The sequence below is a fragment of the Melanotaenia boesemani genome, chromosome 21 (assembly GCF_017639745.1).
Source record: "Melanotaenia boesemani isolate fMelBoe1 chromosome 21, fMelBoe1.pri, whole genome shotgun sequence".
Lineage (NCBI taxonomy): Eukaryota > Metazoa > Chordata > Actinopteri > Atheriniformes > Melanotaeniidae > Melanotaenia > Melanotaenia boesemani.
In genome coordinates this window covers 2,952,995-2,973,784 of record NC_055702.1, presented here as the reverse complement: position 1 = coordinate 2,973,784, position 20,790 = coordinate 2,952,995, and the positions used below count along the sequence as shown (strand labels likewise).

The following is a 20,790-nucleotide window of genomic DNA, read 5'->3' as shown; positions in this document are numbered from 1 at the left end:
TGATTTCTTAAAGAAGCCAGTGTGTCATCAAGGTGTGCTTCTTCCTTCCCGTCAGTGTCTAAAACAGTCTGTTGTTGTGTCTGCTAGTCATATCTAGGGGTTGTGATTCCTTTACAGCCTGTCTTTTACAGTCATGTTACTTATAGATGATATTTAGAAAGCTCACCACGTTTTGATGATCCCAGTAAAATTCTAGCCAGAGTTAGTTTCCTGACGTATAACCCCCTACTTGTACCTCCCCAGAATACGGGGAGGGGACACGGCCCCCTCCCCAACCCACCGGAGCAGGATGGTTTTATGATCCAGGTACCAGCAACGGGCAGGAGTTGAACTAGACGCTGCACCACTGGCGACTTACGGTTCTCTGCCAACCCCACCACGCCACCGAGGACCCTTCACACTCAAAGCTGTTCTCATGGTGCTTTTGTCTTTTCATTTTGGCCATTGGACATTAAAACTGATGTGGTGAATGAAGAGGTTCAATCCCAGGCCATCCTGCCTCCCTCCAGAGTCTTCTCCTACCAGTCGGAGCTGTTCTTCTTAACTTATCAGGTGCACACTGCAGGATTTGAACCTACAGCTTGTTGAACTTCAACCAGCTCTCCATCCCACTGAGCTATCCTCTCATACAGCTGCTGTCTCTCTAGTTTTCCAGGTTGTTCATTTGGACAACAAAGTCTTTCGATCAGAAGGTTTGATCACAGTTCTGCTGTTAATTAAGGGCTTCACCCATCAGGGTGAGCTATTCTTCCAGACCTGCTGATAACCTTTTTTAAAGTTCTTCACTCTTTATATTTGGCTGTTGGCCTAAAAATACCAACACCTGTCTTTCTACAACATTTAGAGGATTTGAAATGGAAGCTTCTGCTTCCAGCTGCAGATTAACATCATCCTGAGCTGCCCAGTCACAGATCCTCATGGTTCCTGAGCAGGTTTGACTCTTTAACTCAGGAGCTGAATTCAGAGTTTTGATCACATCTTCAGAAACGAGAATCTGTCCTCTTACCAGCTGAGAGCTCAGACTTCAGATTGATCCGTCTTTTCATGGATAATTAAAAATGTAAATGCATCAAAAGATATAAAGAAGTGTCAATCAATAAATAAAAATACCACTGGAAAATACACATTTAATGCTAGGCATAATATTAATACTTTAAACTGACCAGATTCTGTTCTGAAATCTATTTATTTTAAGTAAGAAATATATAAAAGATAAAACAAGTTCCCCTGCCATGGAAATGTTTTAACTTCCCCCTTCAAGAGCTTTATGGATATAAAAGTAAGTATTATTCATTTTTTTTTGCTGAAACTTATCCCAACAACACTATTAGCTTATCAAACCTTGAGGTGGTGTAGGTAAATATTCTAGTGTATGGCTGTTTTCTAAGACACTGAGAGTGAACCTAACCTGTTAATCTGTAGCAGGCAGCAAAATAATGAGCTTTAAATAAATAACACTAGTTCCAGATAATCAACCAGAGAAAAAAACTCCCTCTAAAATATTTATATAATAATCTCTTTTGTTCCCAAAGGCCGAACATACAGTGCTGCAGGTGTCTACGTGTATTCTTAATATTCCTGACTCTCTGACACACAAACAAACCAGGATGTGCGGTAATAACGAGAATTTCATCCACCTCCATTTTTTTTTTCAATGAATAAATAAACAATATCCATGTAAATATAATACTACTACTACCACCACCACCACCACCACCACTACTACTACTTATAATAATTTGAGACATTCATCGAGCATTTGGAATTTCTTCATTTGATTTTTATTTTATAAATAAATATTATAAATAAAGTAAATAAAGTTTTCCAATTAAAACTTATCATTTCATTCACCAGGATGCTTATATAAGGTACCAGTCAGGACTAAAAGGTGCACACTTGCACAACTTTGTTTCTAGAGTTGTGTTCTAGGGGGAACTAAATGAAAGTGGAAATGGTAGCATGTAGCTGGTGGGTTGCTGCTGCTGGAAAACAGGTTTTGGAAGGTAGATTGTGACTAGAGCTCACATTCGTGACACATTGTATCCAAATCTGCCAAAAAGTGGGGGAATAATATTTATTAGATTTATATTCATACGTTACTCCTTACAGCGATCCATAAAGATCATTGCAAAGACACTTATGTCGTGAGATTACTGTTAGCTCCGTTTAGGTAAACTACACCTCACACCGACCCAGGGATGGAAGGATTAAGGTCTGGAACTTTGCTCAGTCCTTTTCCAAAATCACTGAACTCAAATGGCAGCTCCTGTGAGTGTACTCTTACATGTTTCTTAAAATGTGACTTATAATTAAATCTTTTTCCACAGTCACCGCAGGCGAAAGGCTTCTCTCCGGTGTGGACTCTCATGTGACAGGAGAGAGTCGCTCGCTCGCCGTATCTTTTCCCACAGACGTCACAGCCGAACGGCTTCTCTCCGGTGTGGCCTCTCATGTGCGTCTTTAGATGAGCATTTCGGTTGAATCTCTTACCACAAACATCGCAACCAAACGGCTTCTCTCCTGTGTGGACTCTCATGTGCATCTTAACATGTGCCTTTCGGTTGAAGCTTTTACCGCACACATCACAGACAAATGGCTTTTCTCTCGTGTGGACTCTCATGTGCGTCTTAAGATTTGCATTTTGATTAAATCTTTTTCCGCAGTCCTCGCAGGCAAACGGCTTCTCACCGGTGTGGACTCTCATGTGACTGGAAAGACTTCCTCGCTCGCTGAATGTTTTACCACAAACATGGCAGCCGAACGGCTTCTCTCCCGTGTGGACTCTCATGTGACTGGAAAGACTTCCTCGCTCACTAAATCGTTTCCTGCAGATGTCGCAGCTAAACGGTTTCTCCCCCGTGTGGACTCTCATGTGCGTTTTAAGATGCGAGTTGTGATTAAATCTTTTCCCACAGCAGATGCAGGCAAACGGCTGCTCCCCTCTGTGGATTCTCATGTGTGACTTGAACGACTGCTTGTTAACAAACTGTTTGCTGCACTCAGAGCAGCTGAAGGACTTTTTGGCAGTGTTACAACCTCCATCATGGTTTTCTCCAGACTCTGGTACCATTGCTTGTTTCCCATTTTTCTCACTGGTTTGAGTTTCAGGTACAGAATCTGACCAAGAGTCCTGCCAGTCGTCATCATCTACACTGACTTCCGTCTCGCAGCAGTCCTTTTCACCTGTTTGTAAATTATTATTTGGATCGGGCTCCATGGTTGGTTCTGGTCCACAGTCCTCTCCACCACTTTCTGCTTCCATTTGTTTATCTGAGCTCCTGGTTAGAGGCTTCGTCTCTCTGCGGCCTTCATTTTTTATTTGATTAAACTGTGAGAACTGGGGTTCCTCTTCATCATCTTCACTCTTCACAGTGACAACTGTGAATGGGAACTTGCTGATATCACTTTCCTTCTTTCCATTAAGCTGTTCTCTCTCCTGACTGGTCCAAAGTTCCTGCTCCTCTTCCTTGAAGTGGAGGGGTTCTGGGTCCTGCTTGTCCAGACTGGAGCTCCAGGGCACCTCCTCTTTAATCACTATCACCTTCTGGACATCTGCAGGTAACACTGAAACACATTAAAGGACAACTGAATTTATCTTGATGATCATTTGTTTAAAAAAAGCGTTATTATGCCTTTGGGCTATGTCAGACAGGGTCGCAGCTGAGGTTGCTCTTTAACCCTTTAACATCTAATCCCCCAAAAATAATTATTTTTTTCATTTGATGTGATTATTTGGCCATTTAATTATAAAAATAAGTAATAAAAAGGAATAAATAAAGTGGCATATACGTGTCGTTTTCTGTATTGTGTGACATTTTAAGAATTATTGTAATGTAAAAGGTAACGACCAGGGGGCGGAGAACAAGAAGCAGATTTTATACAACAGGATTTTTAACAATGTTTTTACCATCAAGTGATACAACTGGTCTCAGAAGTGATACTCACGGCCTTCATCTGTGTACAGCACTTTGGCCAACTGTGTTTTTAAAAAGGCTTTCCAAGTACAGTTTGTTTGGATTAGCATTATAAAGTTAAACACTTCTACTGTCAAAGATAAACCTTTGCTATCGCAGTGTTTCCTGTAAAAGTCCACTATGAAGCATCATCCGCTGTCCAGGTCTGAGGTGGCAGTGACCACGTGTGCAGTTTGGTGCTGACTGTATGTGCATGAGCGTTACAGCAGCTTCTTTTTCCACAATGAATCAAACCTTCACCAGGATTCTATGTGGGCCAACAACAACCTTCATAACCTCATTTCACCCCCCCCATCTTCTTTAGACATAGCATCAAATCCATTACAAGTTCATTTAAAAAGTGAGGTCTAGAAAAATAAATCTCACATTCAACCTAAAATTGCTGGACAGAGAAGAAGAAACGCATGAGATCCTTTAGGATCCTTTCACTTTTAAAAACAAATCAACTTTCATTTGAGTGTAATGATGAGATGCATGATTTATGTTGTTTATTACTTCACCCACCAGAACTGCTCTAAGCTGTAGTCTGCAGTGGATCAACTACATATTTGAGTCCTGTTCTGAGCGGCTGAGCATTAATGGATTAGTCCAGCCTTTGAAGCATCGCCAAATTCTTGCATTAAGTTTTAGCTTCAGCACAAAGTTCCCAAAAAGTTAGTTAGGAATTAAAAAGCTGAAGATAATGTCTTCAAGAGTCAAGAAAGAAAGTTCAGCTGGTTTCTGTTCAAGCAGTGAAAATCACCTGGATGATTGAAAATTTACAACTACTTTAACACTGTTGTTCTCCTGAATGTCCACTAGAGGGAGCCACATGCCTGCACAATGAGTGCTGAATCTATGTAGAAGAGAGGAGAGAAAGAAGGAATGGTAAAAACAAACAGATGTTGTTGGGGAGTTAATTTTGTTAAAAACACACAAAGAAAGAATTCAACTACTTTTTACATTATCGGTGCAACATGTTGCCATGGTAACTCATCACAAAACCTGAGCGGAGCAAAGATGCCAGGTTCTTGTGCAGTTTGTGGCTGTATGAACAGTCAAAGGACAGCAGTAAAGAACAAAAAGAAAGTTCGTTTAGAAATTAATCTAATGTAAAATAGGTAATAAAGCTGAAGTTGAGGGAAAAACAAAATAGCTCCACTTGGTTGGTAGAGATTCAAAATAAACAAATCAGCTCTTTACAATGGTTTAATTGTGCAAATAGAAATGACTTATTTACTTTATTTTTATTATAATTATTTACCTTATTTAAATGATGGCCTGTCCTTTCTGACTCTACAAGGTTGCATGTTCTCCACTACGATAGACACGTGCACACGCAGGTGAGCACACGCCCACCAGCAGGTGAGCACACGCCCACCAGCAGCGTAGTCTGATCGTAGTTTAACATTTACAGCTGTTCATCGACGTCTCTGCTCTTTCGTTCCAGTCTGTGGTCCAGCATAGATTTAAACTGCAGCTCTGTCTCAACCACAGTTTCTAAGACCCAGCTCAGCTTCTGATGGTTATTAATGTTAATCGTTGGTAGGTAAACACAACGTGACAATAGTGCACATTAGTACAAATTAACTTGAATAGTCTTTATGGTCATAAATAAGTTAGAGACGAGTTAACATGTTACTAAAGAAACATTAACTCAGTTACTTACTGAGGTTTTTGCCATCTTCCGTCTGCTCCAGTTCTGATGTGGATGCTGCAGGTATGGGGGGCTCCAACCCCAGTCCTCTGGGGTCGTCTGGTTGAAGGCTCTTCCTTCGAGGCATCCCCACTTCACAACCTCGACTGCAGCTCAGAGATGTTTCTGTAGAGTTTTTAATTTCCAGATTTTAGGACTTATAATCCCATGGCAAAGTGACCCCAAACTTTTGAACGGAAGTGTATAAATTAATTAATACTATCACCCAAACATACCACTATATTATATATTTGTTTGTACTTATGTCTAAATGGACACACAGACCTACACACATAAAAGTACACATTCATATCCACACATCTACAGGGAACCATATCCAAACATCCTTCCTGCGTTTCTAAATATTTTTGCTTTGACTTTAGCTAGATTTTTTTTTTTTTTTAATGAAAAACAAAAAGCACAGGAGCGTGAAGACTGAGTGTGGCTCCAACTGTTTGACTTTCACTCAGAAGCATATGAAGATGTGTGGGAGCAGATGAAGATGTTTGCAGCTGAATTAACTTGCTGCAGCTGAATTTTAAACATTTAGAACTAATGAAAGTCATCACTGAAGCTAAAGGTTATTTAGCCCTTTTTCTTACATGAGTGCAGCACAAACTGCTCATATTGCATTGAATGAAAAACTTTCTCTTATTTTTGTAAAGCTTTTTGAAAATTACAACCACTAAAGAACAAAACACAATTGGGCATTTTTCCAGCCTGCATGACAAAATTTTACTTAGATGTTTTATGCATGTTCGTTTGTTGCAAAAACATTTAAAACAACCAGTGTTTCCAGTCTCTGGTAGACAAACTGGATGTCTTGGGTGGCACCATCCTTACTACCGAAGCATCATGAAGATCCTTCTCACCAGCTGCACCTCTGTGGCGGAGGCTGTAGTGCAGGGATCACCAGCTATGGACCTGAGTCCTGCAGATACTGGATGTGACCCTGCAGCAACGCACCTGATTCAAATGAATGGGTCTTTAACAGACTTGAGTAGAACTTGACAACAAGCTGCTGAAGATCCATTTTATTTGAATCAGGTGTTGCAGTAGAGAAACATTCAGTACCTGCAGGACACTGGTCCCAAGGGCTGGAGTTGGTGACCCCTGCTGTAGTGCCTCCGACTGAAAGAATGGAGATTAGCTCGGGACTGCAGGGAAAATCATTAGGATTTATCATCTATCTATTCAGGACATCACACCACAGCCTTTTTCTTTTACATCTTACATGCTTTGGCTGCAGCAGTTGTGCTACGTTTCATCCAGACATTTATCACTATAACTGTTCAGCTGCTGCCACCTCTATTTCACCATAACAGATACGGTGGGGAAAAAAAGATGTGTTGGTAACTCCGTTCATGGCCATGTTCTAACTTAACGCTTTGAAACTAATTACAGTCAAAGGCATAGGAAAAGGTTTCATGAGTTGGTAACTTTAACAGCCATGTTCTAGCTAACACTTTCAGATAAGTAATTACTTTTACATTAACGGGTTAAAGTACCTGTCCAGCTGAAATTAGCTTCGGTGTCTCTCTGAAAACACTTGTCCCTCAGTAATTTCCACCTGGGAAAGGCCACGCCGATTATTATCCTTGTGTTCTACCGTCGTCTTTCAGGTGTTACGCCAAAATTTGAGACCCATCAGAATCTGTGACCACAGGGGGCGACAGAGTGTATTTCTATGCTTGTACGTCTTCGTTAAAAGGGGTAACCAAAGTCACAATATCTGATAGCCATCAGAATGCATGACTTTACTGTATCTGTATTATAATGAACTCAGGCTTAAATGCAAGTGTTTCAAAGACTTCGACCTCTAGGACGTAGATGGAGAGAAATGTACACTGTCGCCCCCTGTGGTAACAGATTCTGCTGGGTCACAGATTTTGGTATAACACCTGCTTAGTTTAGCTCCTTGCTTCGCGTTTCTTCGCTTTTTTATTATTAATTTATTTAGCTTCTTTGATCCTCCATTTGCCACAAATTTCCTTCTAAAACTTTTCACAATACTAACTTATTATCCAGCAGCAATACGTCCTTTAGAGACATATCCGCTAAAGCTGCATGCTAGCCGATTCAACTTTTACTTTGTTCCCCCCTGCAACACAACTTAGGAAACAAAAGGTTCCTACCCTGTGTTGTTTTACTTGATACTTGAGATATTCATCCCTTTTGATATACCGGGAAAATGTCCTGTTGGCTGAAATTATGTTATCAAAACACAAGTTTTATTTTGAGGACTTACATAATATTTAAAAACATACCTTGAACACATCTTTATATTACAACCCAAAATCAGAAAAAGTTGGGATGCTGTGAAAAATGTAAATAAAAATATAATGTACCCAGAAGCACTCAGAGAGCGCAGATATTGCGTCCGCCTTGGCGGAGATAACGATTTGCAAATCTAATCAACCCAAATTTTATTCCTAATAGAACTAAATAAATAAACTTATTAAATGTTGAAAATGACATTTTACCATTTCATGGAAAATATTAGATCATTTTGAATCTGAAGGCAGCAACACATCTGCAAAAAGTTGGAACCGGAGCAACAAAAGGCTGGAAAGTGACTGGTACAAATTAGAAACAACAGAGGAAGCATTAAACAACTTACTAGGTTAACTGGCAACAGGTTAGTAACATGACTGGGTATAAAATGAGCATTTCTGAGAGGCAGAATCTCTGAGATGGAAAGATGGATGCACAAACTGGGTCTAAAGAGTGTGGGGGGAAAAAAAAACAACCTTTTTCTCAATGTGAAACGCAAAGACTGAAGATCCTACCATCTGCTGCAGGGATCATCAACCCTGGTCCTTGAAGATTGGTGTCTTGCTGCAACACACCTGACTCAAATCAATGGGTAATTACTAGACTCGATGTCAAGCTCTGCACACACATATGAACAGGATCCAGAACCAGCGCCTTCTTCTCTGGATCAAAGCTCATCTAAAATAGTCTGAGGTAAAGTGGAAACCTGGATGCAAATGTGAACTAGTGTAAGGTTTAAACCTTACGAATGCAGAATGCCGACATTCACCAAGGTTTACCACCAAAAAGGGGGAAAAAAAAAACATATCCAACTCCAGTCTTGACTGAGCTCAAGTTTTTTACTCACATCCCTTTCCATGAACATCCAGCATCACTCGTCTCGCTTTTGTTTTGTGCAGGCGCAGAGGGTTCCCTGTTGAAATAATCCAAAAATGGGTGCCACGCCCTATAAAATTTCTTGGCACAGCCTTGTGAGGAGTCAGCTTTTCCAGCTTCAAGTGAGACAGTACGTCTTCAAGCCAGCATTTGTGTGTTGGGAGCCCAGGGGCTCCTCCAATTAGCAAGAATTAATTTTCTGGCAAGGAGCGTGATAAAGACAGTCACACTTGCCTGGTTTGTTTTAAGTGTAATCTCTTTAGGTGAGGTACCAAAAATTGCCATAATTGGGTTGGGGCTGACCCTTGTCTTGCAAACATTTGAGATGCTGTCAAAGATAGACATCCAGAAGGAGCTCAGCCCCGCGCACGACCAAAACATGTGAGCATGGGTGGCCTCGGTCTGGTGACACCTCTCACATCTTGAGTCAGTATTTGAGTACATCCTGGCCAATCTGCTCTGGGAGAGATGAAGTCTATAGAGTATTTTGAACTGAGTCAGACCGTCTGACACAAATGGAGGATGCACTTACCCCACTCATTGCAAGTTACCAGGTCACATCTGGTATCAGGAGGCCGAGATCCTCTTCCCATTTAGTTTTGATATGATGAAGAGAAGGGGAAGCTGCAGTTTGGGTCGAGCCATATACAAAAGAGACAGCCTTTTGTTTGTGGATCTCTATTAATGCGGTCATGAATCCAATCTTCTTCCATGATCGCTAAAGAAGGGGAAAAGCGTGTCTTAATGTAGTTTCAAATCTGCGGGTATCTGAAGAAATGAGTGTTTGGAATGTCGAAATGTGCCTTTAGATAGTCAAATGAAATAAAAAGGCCACCTTTAAAAAGATCCTTTACACGGGAGAGACCTCTACTTTTCCACAACTTGAATGCTGTCTATGAGAGAGGGTGGAAAGGGGGGGTTGGCGAGAATGGGACATGATAGGAGCAGATTCTTATGTTCTAAATGGTGACCAAATTCTGAGAGAATCTCCAATTACTGGATTATTTGTATGATAGCGTTTACTGATCAGCATCGGGGCACACGCTAGGGCAGCCAGTGAGTAGGACACACTAGATTGTTGCTCCATGAGTAACCATACGGGTGCTTCATTTTCGGGGATGTCACATGTCCAACATGAAAGGGGCATGGAGGTTAGCAGCCCAGTAATAATGGATTGGATTTGGTAACGCTAAACCACCATTTCCCTTCAGTCTCTCCAGAAATGCCTCCCTAATTCGTGGCACGGTTCTGTTCCATACAAAGGTGGGTATACATGTATTCAGTTTAGTAAAGAACGCTGTAGGAATGATCGTCTCAAAGAGAAACAAGAATCGTGGCATTATAGCCATTTTAACAGAGTTAGTCCTCCCTGCCAATGATAATGGAAGGGACGACCATTTTGCCAGATCCTGTTTAGCCATTGCCAGTGCCACCGTGAAGTTGTTTTTAAATAAATGTTTGAATCTCTCAGTAACTTAGAGTCGAGTGCAAGGAGAACGTTTGCTTGACGTTCTCCTTTCAACTTTATTCTCAAAAGCTTTAGCTGTAAGTTTCATTTGTCTCTTCTGAAGTGTTTCATTTAACTCCATTTTTCATTCACAAAATATCCAGTAATCACAAAAATATTTGCTAATTTCCAACTATATACACAGCACCCTTTTATTTATTTATCTATGTTTCCACATATACAGTGCATTATTTTTAATTTAATTCCCCTCTTCATCTTCTCCAGGACTACACTAAATTCAACCCTAGTCTTCTGTGCGTACTAGCGGTGGGTATTGTTGCCCAAATACCGACAGCCTCGAACCAGACTGACCGTCTTAGAAGCAGAACTATGGCAGCACTCCCAAGCGCGATGCTTCAGCCACTTGACACACAAACAAAAACACTCAAAAAAATAATCCCAAAATAAAAAAAAAAACAGTACAATCATCTCATGTGAAAGTACCTCTAAGCCTAACGGGGATAACAACCATCCTTTATTGACAAACATAAATGTTTATCTAACACACTGTGTAGAATACACAAAGAAAAAATAGAAACGACAGCGAACAAACAACGTATCAGCAAATTGTGAATGAACGGGCTTTACCAGACTTAAATGTGCGTTCACGTCTATTGCTTAAAAAACAAACTCAAACATCCAGGGTTGCACCGATTATACGAATAAATTTGCACTTTCAACAAGTAATATCTTCTGTTAACAAGATGCTTTCTGTTGACAAATGAGTCACTTGTTGACAAATTTTCTCTTGACAAAAATAAGCTTTCTACCAACATAATAATTTTCTATTAACAAATATTGCAGCGCACCAAATTCCTTGTTGGTTTCAGGCCAGCCAGTAATGGAGACCTGCAAAAGGAGAACCTGTCACTCAAAATAACTGACCCTAACACTAGAAAATACATGTAGACTTTGTAGTATTTTCACCCAACTGTCCCATGAATCTTCTGGGACAAGATTTCATGTTCCACTTAAAAAAAGTTGTGGGCTGGGTCTTGGTGCTGTTCTTTGTCCCCACGTATGTTATTTCTATAGCTATTGCAAATCTTACAGCTGTTAGGGAAGCAGTGGAGAGTGACCACACCATGGGAGAAACCTGTGGAGCTGGCTGACTGCGGCTCCTGGTAATATATTCTTTTAAATCTTTTAATCCTAATTGAAATAATATTTCTGCTCTTTATTCTGTTTGTTTCGTGCAGAACACCTTGTCTTCGCAGAATGACTACTAAACTGGTGTCTGGATCAGTAACCAAAACACTGCTCCATGAACACGGAGAAATTTACCTGCAACTCCTAGAAAGTGCCGACAACAATTGATGATGAAGCTGAAGATTCAATTTAGACTTTCAGATTACGAAAATGAGTCCAACTTAATATGCATTATTGAAAAATTGAAAGTTATGTATGTTGATAAGTGTTAAACAGGAGGGAAATGGAAGGTAAATCATATGGATTATCATGTTTTACTATTATGTGATTCATTATACTTTGAACCATCTTTTATTCATTGTGTTTTTAGAATCTACTCGGTACCAGTCTTTGTATTTTAATCGTTAAGAGACAGAAATCTACTCAGCTGCATTCTTTCCCGTGTGTGTGTGTGATCGGGAACCAAGGCCATACCCTGGATAAGATGAAGGACAGAAGCCCCCTCCCTATCAGATGTCCGTTTCTTCTCCCACTCGCCCTGAATCTGATGTTTCTCTTCCCTTCTTGCCTTCTGATTCTGACACAGCTGATTTTTTTTTTTTATCTCTGCTTCTCAGAGATTAACAGGGGGGAATATAGCCAGTATGTTTCACTATTTTGTGTGATAAACATTTATTAGCTTGAAGGATTATATTAATCCGCTCAGCATATTGTGTGATACACTTCGGCCTATTCATTTCTGTTTATCCCTTTATTTCCTTGAACTATATTTTTCTTTCTTTTAATGCTGAGATGTTTAACATGAAAAGTGAGACGCTTCCAAGCTGCATGCAGAGTCTGATCCTGCGTGTATGTACAGCTCCCTGCAAAAACCCTAAAATCATGTTGTGTGGTTGAACATGAAGCAGGAACTCAGTGGAGGCAGGCTGACGAAGAACAAACTTTTAATAATTTATAAAAAGATCAGAAGAGGTCTAGCAGAGCAGGAGCGCCAGGAGAGAACGCCAAACAATCTGTGACGCAAAAAGGTGGTGGAACAAAGAGAAAAATAAAATCCTGACCTTTCCTCGACTTTGTTAAAGGTTAAGACAAGAAGTTTGAAGCCATCAGACACATACATCATCATGTGATGTGGATCTGCAGTCATGAAACTTCTGTTTATTAAATATTCTTCAAGATATCTGATCCAATGCAATCTTATCACACTGTTTCATATTAGTATAAATAGACATCGTATATATGTGAATATTGAGATTCGTAATGACAAAAAAAAGGCACAAAAGTTAAAGATGTCACAGGCTGCTCACACTCATCCTCCAGTCTTGATATTTATCCTAATGAATTAGGTCCTATGTTTCCTAAACCCAATGAGAAAAGAAAGCCTGAAGCTTCTTTCTTTTTTTGGGTCTCATTAAGGATGCTTTTCAGAAATTTCCAGCTCTTTTCACACTTTCCAAAGCAGAAAGACTTTTCGCCCAGACCCCCGCTGTGTGACAAGGCATGAATAATAAAGTTTTCCTAAAATAAAAACAGGTTAAAAAAGGCACAAGACTAATTTCATAAACAAAATTAGGGATACTGGTAAATGTATGGGGAAAAAAATCAAGCAAATACTAATAAACACAAAACAGGAGTACTATTAAAGCAATAAAAAAAAAACATTTTTATTCAACAGGAACAGGAGGACGATATGGAAGCAGCTGATCAAAGATTAAGGCATACATCAGGAAAATGACGGACTCCTAAGGCTACGTTCACCCTGCAGGTCTTTGTTTCCATGTAGTTGTTCATATTACAATTTAATTGTGACCTCCATCATGAACCTGAAGTGACCTGTATGCACAAAAACGGTGTGACGTCACACGCAGCACGCTGTTTTTACACAGGCATATATGGATGCCACCTTGTTAAGATTCAATCTGGCTGCACAGAATTGGGACATCTGACTTACGCCAAAGATGCAGAAGTTGGAAAAAAATAAGAGACCACTGCTCAAGCTGCTGCTGGGCACGTTTCTACCACTCTTTCTGCAAAAAGCCAAACTGCTCAGCCATGCTTGGTGTTCTGTCATAATCCAACATGCTTTTAATGTCATTCCAGAGGTTTTCAACAGGATTCGGATCCGTGTCGCTTCAGGAAGTGGTGCAAAAATAACGTCTTCAAGATGGCTCTCTGGACAACCTAAGGCCATTTTGATCTACTATTGATGTGAACTGAGTTACCACTGTAGTACATCCCGTCTCAAACACCACCTGCTGTGCAGCACACGGCTGATTCAGAGAGCCCTCCTCCTCCTCTAAAGACAGACCGTGATCCAGCGAAGACATCCTGATAATTCTACAAGCAACAACCTTTCAACAGCTGATCTGGATTAATTAAAGAAGTTGGAAACGGTGCTAAAGCCCTGCAGGATATTTACAGAATGTTTCAAACAGAAGATGAGGCCGTAAGAACTGGTATGAGAGACAGAGTGAGTTAGAGGTTCTGTGTGCATGTGTTTGTGTCTAAAGTAATTTAGCATCAGGTGAGTAAATATAACTAAAGCAACTAATTCCTCCAGTGGAGGAGTTCATGTATCTCGGAGTCTTGTTCACGAGTGAGGGAAGGATGGAGCGGGAGATGGACAGGCAGATCGGTTCGGCGTCTGCAGTGATGTGGACTCTGCATCGGTCTGTCGTGGTGAAGAAGGAGCTGAGCCAAAAGGCAAAGCTCTCAATTTACCGGTAGATCTACGTTCCTACCCTCACCTATGGTCATGAGCTGTGGGTAATGACCGAAAGAACAAGATCGCGAATACAAGCGGCCAAAATGAGTTTCCTCCGCAGGGTGGCCTGGCTCTCCCTTAGAGATAGGGTGAGAAGCTCGGTGATCAGGGAGGGGCTCAGAGTAGAGCCGCTGCTCCTCCACATCGAGAGGAGCCAGATGAGGTGGCTCGGGCATCTGGTTAGGATGCTTCCTGGACGCCTCCCTGGTGAGGTGTTCCAGGCACGTCCCACTGGAAAGAGGCCCCGGGTAAGACCTAGGACACGCTGGACAGTCTACATCTCTCGGCTGGCCTGGGAACGCCTCGGGATGAGCTGGTGAATGTGGCTGGGGAGAGGGAAGTCTGGGTTTCCCTGCTTAGGAAGCTGCCCCTGCGACCCAACTCCAGATAAGCAGCAGAAAACGGATGGATGGATGGTTGGATGGATGGATGGATGGATGGATGGATGGATACTAATTCCATAACTGCAAGTAAATAAGTGCTTACAAAAGTATTACATGTTATTAGTATAACATGGTAAATAATTTAGGACACTAGTGTTGTTAATTTAGATTAAATATTTTAAAAGACTGAAAGCCCTAATAAATATTTTTCCCTCTTTTGGTTTTTAATGAACACGTTACAGTAAAACATGAACGTTTTTTCCTTTTTACATTTTTCTGTCTAAACATACATTAAATCTGACTGTAAGCCAGGACAGGATCAGCCAACAAGTGCACACGTGATTCATTTTCAGTCTGTGTGTGGACCAGAGGCGAATGCCTCCTGCGCTACCATAGCTGGGAGGGACTGCGGCACGAGGACTGGGCCTCCTCGAGATGGGGGAGGAGCCTATGGCAGCACTGCTGCTCATTGAGAAGAATCATGTCAGCCTTCCTAAGGCTCCAATCACACCTGAGAAACATGCTAGATTTGTTGCTAGAGGGTCCGAATCCTTGCTAAACATAGCAACAAAGTTTATGATTTTAACAATAACCTTTTTTGTTTATATCACTGTATTTGTGATATTTTGGAGCCAAATTTAAGACCAGAATAATATATTGCACAGCCCTACAATGATGATCCATGAGTCACTGCCAGATCAAAAGAGTTGAATCTCAGTTACCAGTAGCTGCTTTCCATGGGAAAATAGCCACACAAGTATCCAGCCTTGCCTGAGTGCTCACTAACTATTTTTGGCCATTTTTCTGCATCATACATGACAAACACACCAAGTGAAGGCCAAGAAGGGTTACTTTGATATGAGCCCATATTACTTTTTAAGTAACATGCTCCATAGCATGCATTTCAGAGCCACATCATCGTTACAGGATTATTTAAAACAGTTGAAGCTACCATGCTAAGGACATTTTATATACTAGTAGCAGTCTTTGAGACTCGTCCAGTCGCTGTGTGAGGAAAGTCTTCATGTGATGCATCTTTAGTCTTCATACTATCATCATTTAGATGTTCAAAATTTGTATTTTGGTTAAACAATCTTCCACAGTCGTTAAGGCTGATTATTTTCTCTTCTGTATGTACTGTCATATGTGAGTTAAGAAGCGTCTTTTTGTTAAATTCTTTACTACAAATATCACAAGCATAATGTTTCTGTCCTGTGTGGACTCTAATGTGCTTCTTAAGTGTTGCATTTTGGTTAAATCTCTTACCACAAACCTTGCAGCCGTAAGGTTTCTCCCCTGTGTGAACTCGCACGTGTGCCTTAAGGTTTGTGTTTGTGTTGAATCTTTTTCCACATTCATGACATGCATAAGGCTTCTCACCGGTGTGGACTCTCATGTGACTGGAAAGAGTTCCTCGCTCGCTAAATCTTTTACCACAAACGTCACAGCCGAATGGTTTCTCACCTGTGTGGACTCTCCTGTGGGTCTTAAGAGTGGCCTTTTGTTTAAATCTTTTACCACAAACGTTACAGCCGAATGGTTTTTCTCCTGTATGAACTCTCACATGCGCCTTGAGATTCATGTTTGTGTTGAATCTTTTGCCACAGTCATCACAGACAAACGGTTTCTCACCGGTGTGGTATCTCGCGTGATTTAAAAGAGTTCGTCTCTCGCTAAACCTTTTACCACAAACATCACAGCCGAAAGGTTTTTCTCCGGTGTGGACTCTCAGGTGAGTCTTCAGATGAGTTTTTCGGTTAAATCTTTTGCCACAGACATCGCAGCTGAACGGTCTCTCACCCGTGTGGACTCTAATGTGGGATTTAAGAGACTGCTTGTAGACAAACTGTTTACCGCAGTCAAAGCAAATGAAGGATCGCTTAGCCGCGTTACGACCTACATCCTGATTTAGATCCGACTCGGTCTGTTTCAGCTCTGTGTCACCGTCATTGGTATCAGGCCCAGGATATAATTTCTGCCAGTGATCACTGTCACTGACTTCAGTCTCTGAAGACTCTAAAACTTTGCCACCAGCATCTGGTGGTAAAAGACTGTCTGGGTCTGGTTTTCTGGCTGGTTCTGGTCCTCTTTCATCTGTTTTCATCCATGTCGCTGAACAGCTGATCAGAGGTTCCGTCTCTTTGTTTTCATTTTTTATTTGATGAAGCTGTGAGCACTGAGGTTCCTCTTCATCATCTTCACTCTTTACAGTGACGATATTTAACGAGAACCTGCTGGTACCAGTCTCTTTCTGTCTATGAAGCTGTTCTTCCTCCTGACTGGTCCAGAGCGCCTCCTCTTCCTCCTTTATGTGGAGGGACTCAGGGCCCTGCTCATCCAGACTGGGGCTCCAGGGAACCTCTTCTTTAATCACCAAAACTTTCTGGACATCAGCAGGCAACACTGAAACAGAAGAACTGAGTTTCTAAGCATATCTCCTGATAAGGGACGTCACAGGAATTGATTTTCTTGAATGAATATAGTCAGAAACATAATCATGATTTTATGATCTGCTATGTGTTGATTCAGAACACTATAAATGTGTTAGTCTTTAAGTTTAATTTATTTCTATTTTCGATATTAAAGTGATCAAAAGTTTCCTTCCATCTAAATCTCCTCTGCTGTTTGCAGAATAACTAAATCCTACATATTACTTCTGTATTTCTCTCAGAGGAAACAGATGAAAAGGCTACAGGACCTCTACCTGGTGTCCTTCTGGAAATTATGAACATTTCCTTTAAACCCGAGCAGAGAATGTAGAAACCCAGGAATAAACATCTAGCTAGCTTTGACTTCCAGCTGTACTTGCTGTTTGTGATCTAAATAATATTGGAACAGTGGAAATAAAAAGGGACACTGAAACATAAACAGTGGTTAACAGACATTATGTTCAGTTTAAAACTTGGGGACATCAGATTTTAACTTTAGCATAGCAGCAGGAAGTTTTAGAAGATGTGCAACCTTTTTTTTTAAATACATTTTAGAAGCTATGGAGCAGGATTACTAAGGCAGCGAACCCATCAGCTGCAGTCAGTTACTGTGAGTTTACAAAGCTGCTGGTTTTCCTGCAAACGGTGAAAAATGTTAGATGCGTTTCCTCTTTTCTCTGCAACTTTTTCTTTCATGCTTTACAGGCTGGTGAGGTGCCTCCACAATGACACCTTGGTCTTTGTTTGTTCGGAGGGAATAAGTCTTCCTCTGCCATACTTTGCCATTCTAGAAGAGCTCCTCTGCAACTCGAATGAAAAAGCAACACAAGCGATAACGTGCAGAAGTTGAGCAAGTTTGTTCCACTGATCTGCTGGGCAACTGTCTGGTACAGTATATGCTAACACGGTTATTAAACATTGACGTTTGTGTGTTTTAAAAGTCAATTATTAGTTCCCACACTGATGATAATCAGTTAATCAAGGAAGCAGTAAGGATGGGCGGTTCTTCACACGTTGCTTCTGAATTTTAGTACAGTATTTAGAACTGTGTGTGACTTACTGAGGTCTTTGTCGTCTTGTATCTCCTCCAGTTCTGATGTGGATGCTGCACGTATCAAACCGAACCCTCTGGGGTCATCTGGGTGAAGGATCTTCCTCTGAGGCATCCCCGTTCCACCTCTGATTTTCCTCTTCACAATACCAGTTTGCAGCTCAGAGATGTTTCTGTAGGTTTTCTCAGATTTTTAACTCTAAAGAAAATCCACAGCATCCATCAGACCTACAGAGACACCACAGTAAGGCAAGTTTATTTATATACTGCATTTTTTTACAAATAAGCAATTCAATGTACTTTACATAACAGAATTTAAAGAGAAATACAATTAGTGCAGAAACAATTAAAAGCATGATTTAATAAAAAAATCACAATGAAATATTAAAACATATAAAATAACTCAATTAAAAATTACTAAAAACAGACAGCAGTCTAGACCAGTTACAAGTTAGCATTCAGATTTCAGGCATAGGCACATGAGAAAAGAAATGTTTTAACCTGGATTTAAAAATGTCTACATTTGGTGAAAGTTTAATCTCCACTGGCAGTTTGTTCCACTTGTTTGCAGCATAACAGCTAAATGCTGCTTCTCCATGTTTAGTCTGGAAACAGTAAATAACTTTAACTAAATAATTTTCTTCTTTTCTTTGTTACCAGGCATATTATTGCCGGGCAAAGAATGAAAAAGTATCAAATTAATAAATTATTCAAATTATACCAAATATTAATACATAACTATAAAATGAGTCCATTCAAATGCAATGTTCAGAATTTCATGCGACACACAGAAGTTGTACATAAAATGACCATGTTCGTTAGTTTGCTGTGATTTCTGCTCTCAATGAGAAAGCAGAGAATATCTGTCCTCATCCAGCAAGGAAACATGTTTTTGCTAAACTAATTTATTACAGCTTCTCACGTTCAAAACACAAGTGAAAAGCCAGTTAATTTGCTGAAAGATATGCAGCATTATGTTGTGTAACTGCATACTCTTAAATAAATATGAGCTTTCTGCAGGACCAGAGCTTTCCCTTGTCAGTTTTATGCATTATTTTTGTCATTTCACACCATTAACGTGTCAGAACGGTTTGGGTTTAGGTAAAAGAAAAGGGCATGCTTGCCATTTAAAGCATATGCTTTATGCCATTTGTTCTCTCGCTAATTTGTAGTCCTGTTTGTTTATTCTGTAGATAAAGATTTGACTTTAATTTGTTAAAATACAGGATATTGATGACATTTTATTACATGAAATATTAGTTGTTAATACAGTGGCGGGACGTAAAAGCTATGAAATCCTGTTAAGAACACCAGCATGTCCTGACCACATCTTAAAGAAACCATGTTTCTGGCTCAATCAAAAACGATGCATCTACAAAAATCAGGCACCTTATTAACACTCCCAATAAAAAATCAAGTTTTAAACTGGTTAACATGCCTCTGCCTCCAGCACACTGGCAAACTCACAGGGACACGTTTCCTGGACGCACGTGTGGATAAGATCACTGAACTCTGCAGTCTGATTAAGTCTTGTGCAGAATCTACACAGTATTCTGCAGAGGTGGCCAACATACTGTAGCTGTCAACATTTACACTTGTCCGCTGGTGTGTGTTTCTCTACATTTACGCCACAAAAACTCTGGTCTGCTGCAGGTTTAACAACTGCTGGAACAACCATCACTTCTGCTGGAGAAGATGGCGTATGACCATAACTTTCTGCAGCTCTGGGCTGTAACACTATCTGGTCCAGGACAAAAATCGAGTTTTAGCACTGAAATGTAAAATTACACTCCCGCTAACAATCACACAAACAGAAAAAGACTAATCACACATACATAGGTGGGTTAAATGACCTGTCAAGCAGGAAACATCTGATTTCTAAATGGAAAAGGCCACGCCGATGTTATTCCTTGTGTTTCTTCCGTCTTTTCTTTCTTCTAGATTATTCAGCGACTGCGGTTCACCGTCTGTCGCTTTTTCCCGCTAATATGATCCTCTGTTTACCACAATCTAGCTTCTGAAACTTCCCACAACTCTGAACGGCTAAAGATAGCATGATGCAAGATCACAACAGTTAGCCGAATGCTAGCCAGTCCAAGCTTTATTTTCTTCCCCCGTAACACAGTGCAACAAACAAAAGGTTCCTACCCCTGTCCAGCGCCACCAAAAATGTATTTATTAAATTCTCAGTCAGTGAGTGAGTGAGTGAGTGAGTGAGTGAGTGAGTGAGTGAGTGAGTGAGTGAGTAAGTAAATAAATAAATAACAAGCAAGAAGAAAGAAAGAGGGAATTTCGAAAGGTGAAAAAGTGTTGTATCTGACTGTGAAATATGTCTTTCTCGCCTTGGTCCTAGGCCACACCTCTCGTAGTCTGGACTCTTCTGACATATGTGACTCTAACATAGCCAGGATCACATGGGTCATCTTTCCTGATAGCCATCAGAATTTACCTGCATTACAATGAACTCAAGACTTTGCGCATGCAATGAAATGTACACTATCGCCCCCTTGTGGTCAAAGATTCTGATGGGTCACAGATTTTAGTGTAACACAGGAAATGAAGGAGTAAACTCCATGGTGAACTCTGTACGTTCAGTAGGAGTAGAAACGTATTTATTTTTACATTTTTACAACACAGTAACAAAATAAGCATGTTACATGGAAAGTTCAGCTTTGAAAATATTTTTATTTGATGTAAAACCAGACATG

General features: G+C 40.5%; 1 protein-coding gene across 1 annotated transcript in view; it reads right to left on the bottom strand.

Annotated features, from left to right (window-relative positions):
- Positions 1–1,817: 1,817 nt before the first annotated feature.
- The window catches only part of LOC121632933, a 47,151-nt gene continuing 28,178 nt past the window's right edge, over positions 1,818–20,790 (bottom strand). The window contains exons 10-15 of the mRNA XM_041974753.1: positions 18,092–18,273; positions 15,578–17,005; positions 13,678–13,751; positions 7,158–7,254; positions 5,623–5,775; positions 1,818–3,564 (exon numbers count right to left, since the gene is read on the bottom strand). Of these exons, the coding sequence (XP_041830687.1) occupies positions 2,183–3,564; positions 5,623–5,775; positions 7,158–7,254; positions 13,678–13,751; positions 15,578–17,005; positions 18,092–18,273 (3,316 nt within the window). The 3' untranslated portion in view covers positions 1,818–2,182. The remainder of the gene's footprint in view (positions 3,565–5,622; positions 5,776–7,157; positions 7,255–13,677; positions 13,752–15,577; positions 17,006–18,091; positions 18,274–20,790) is intronic.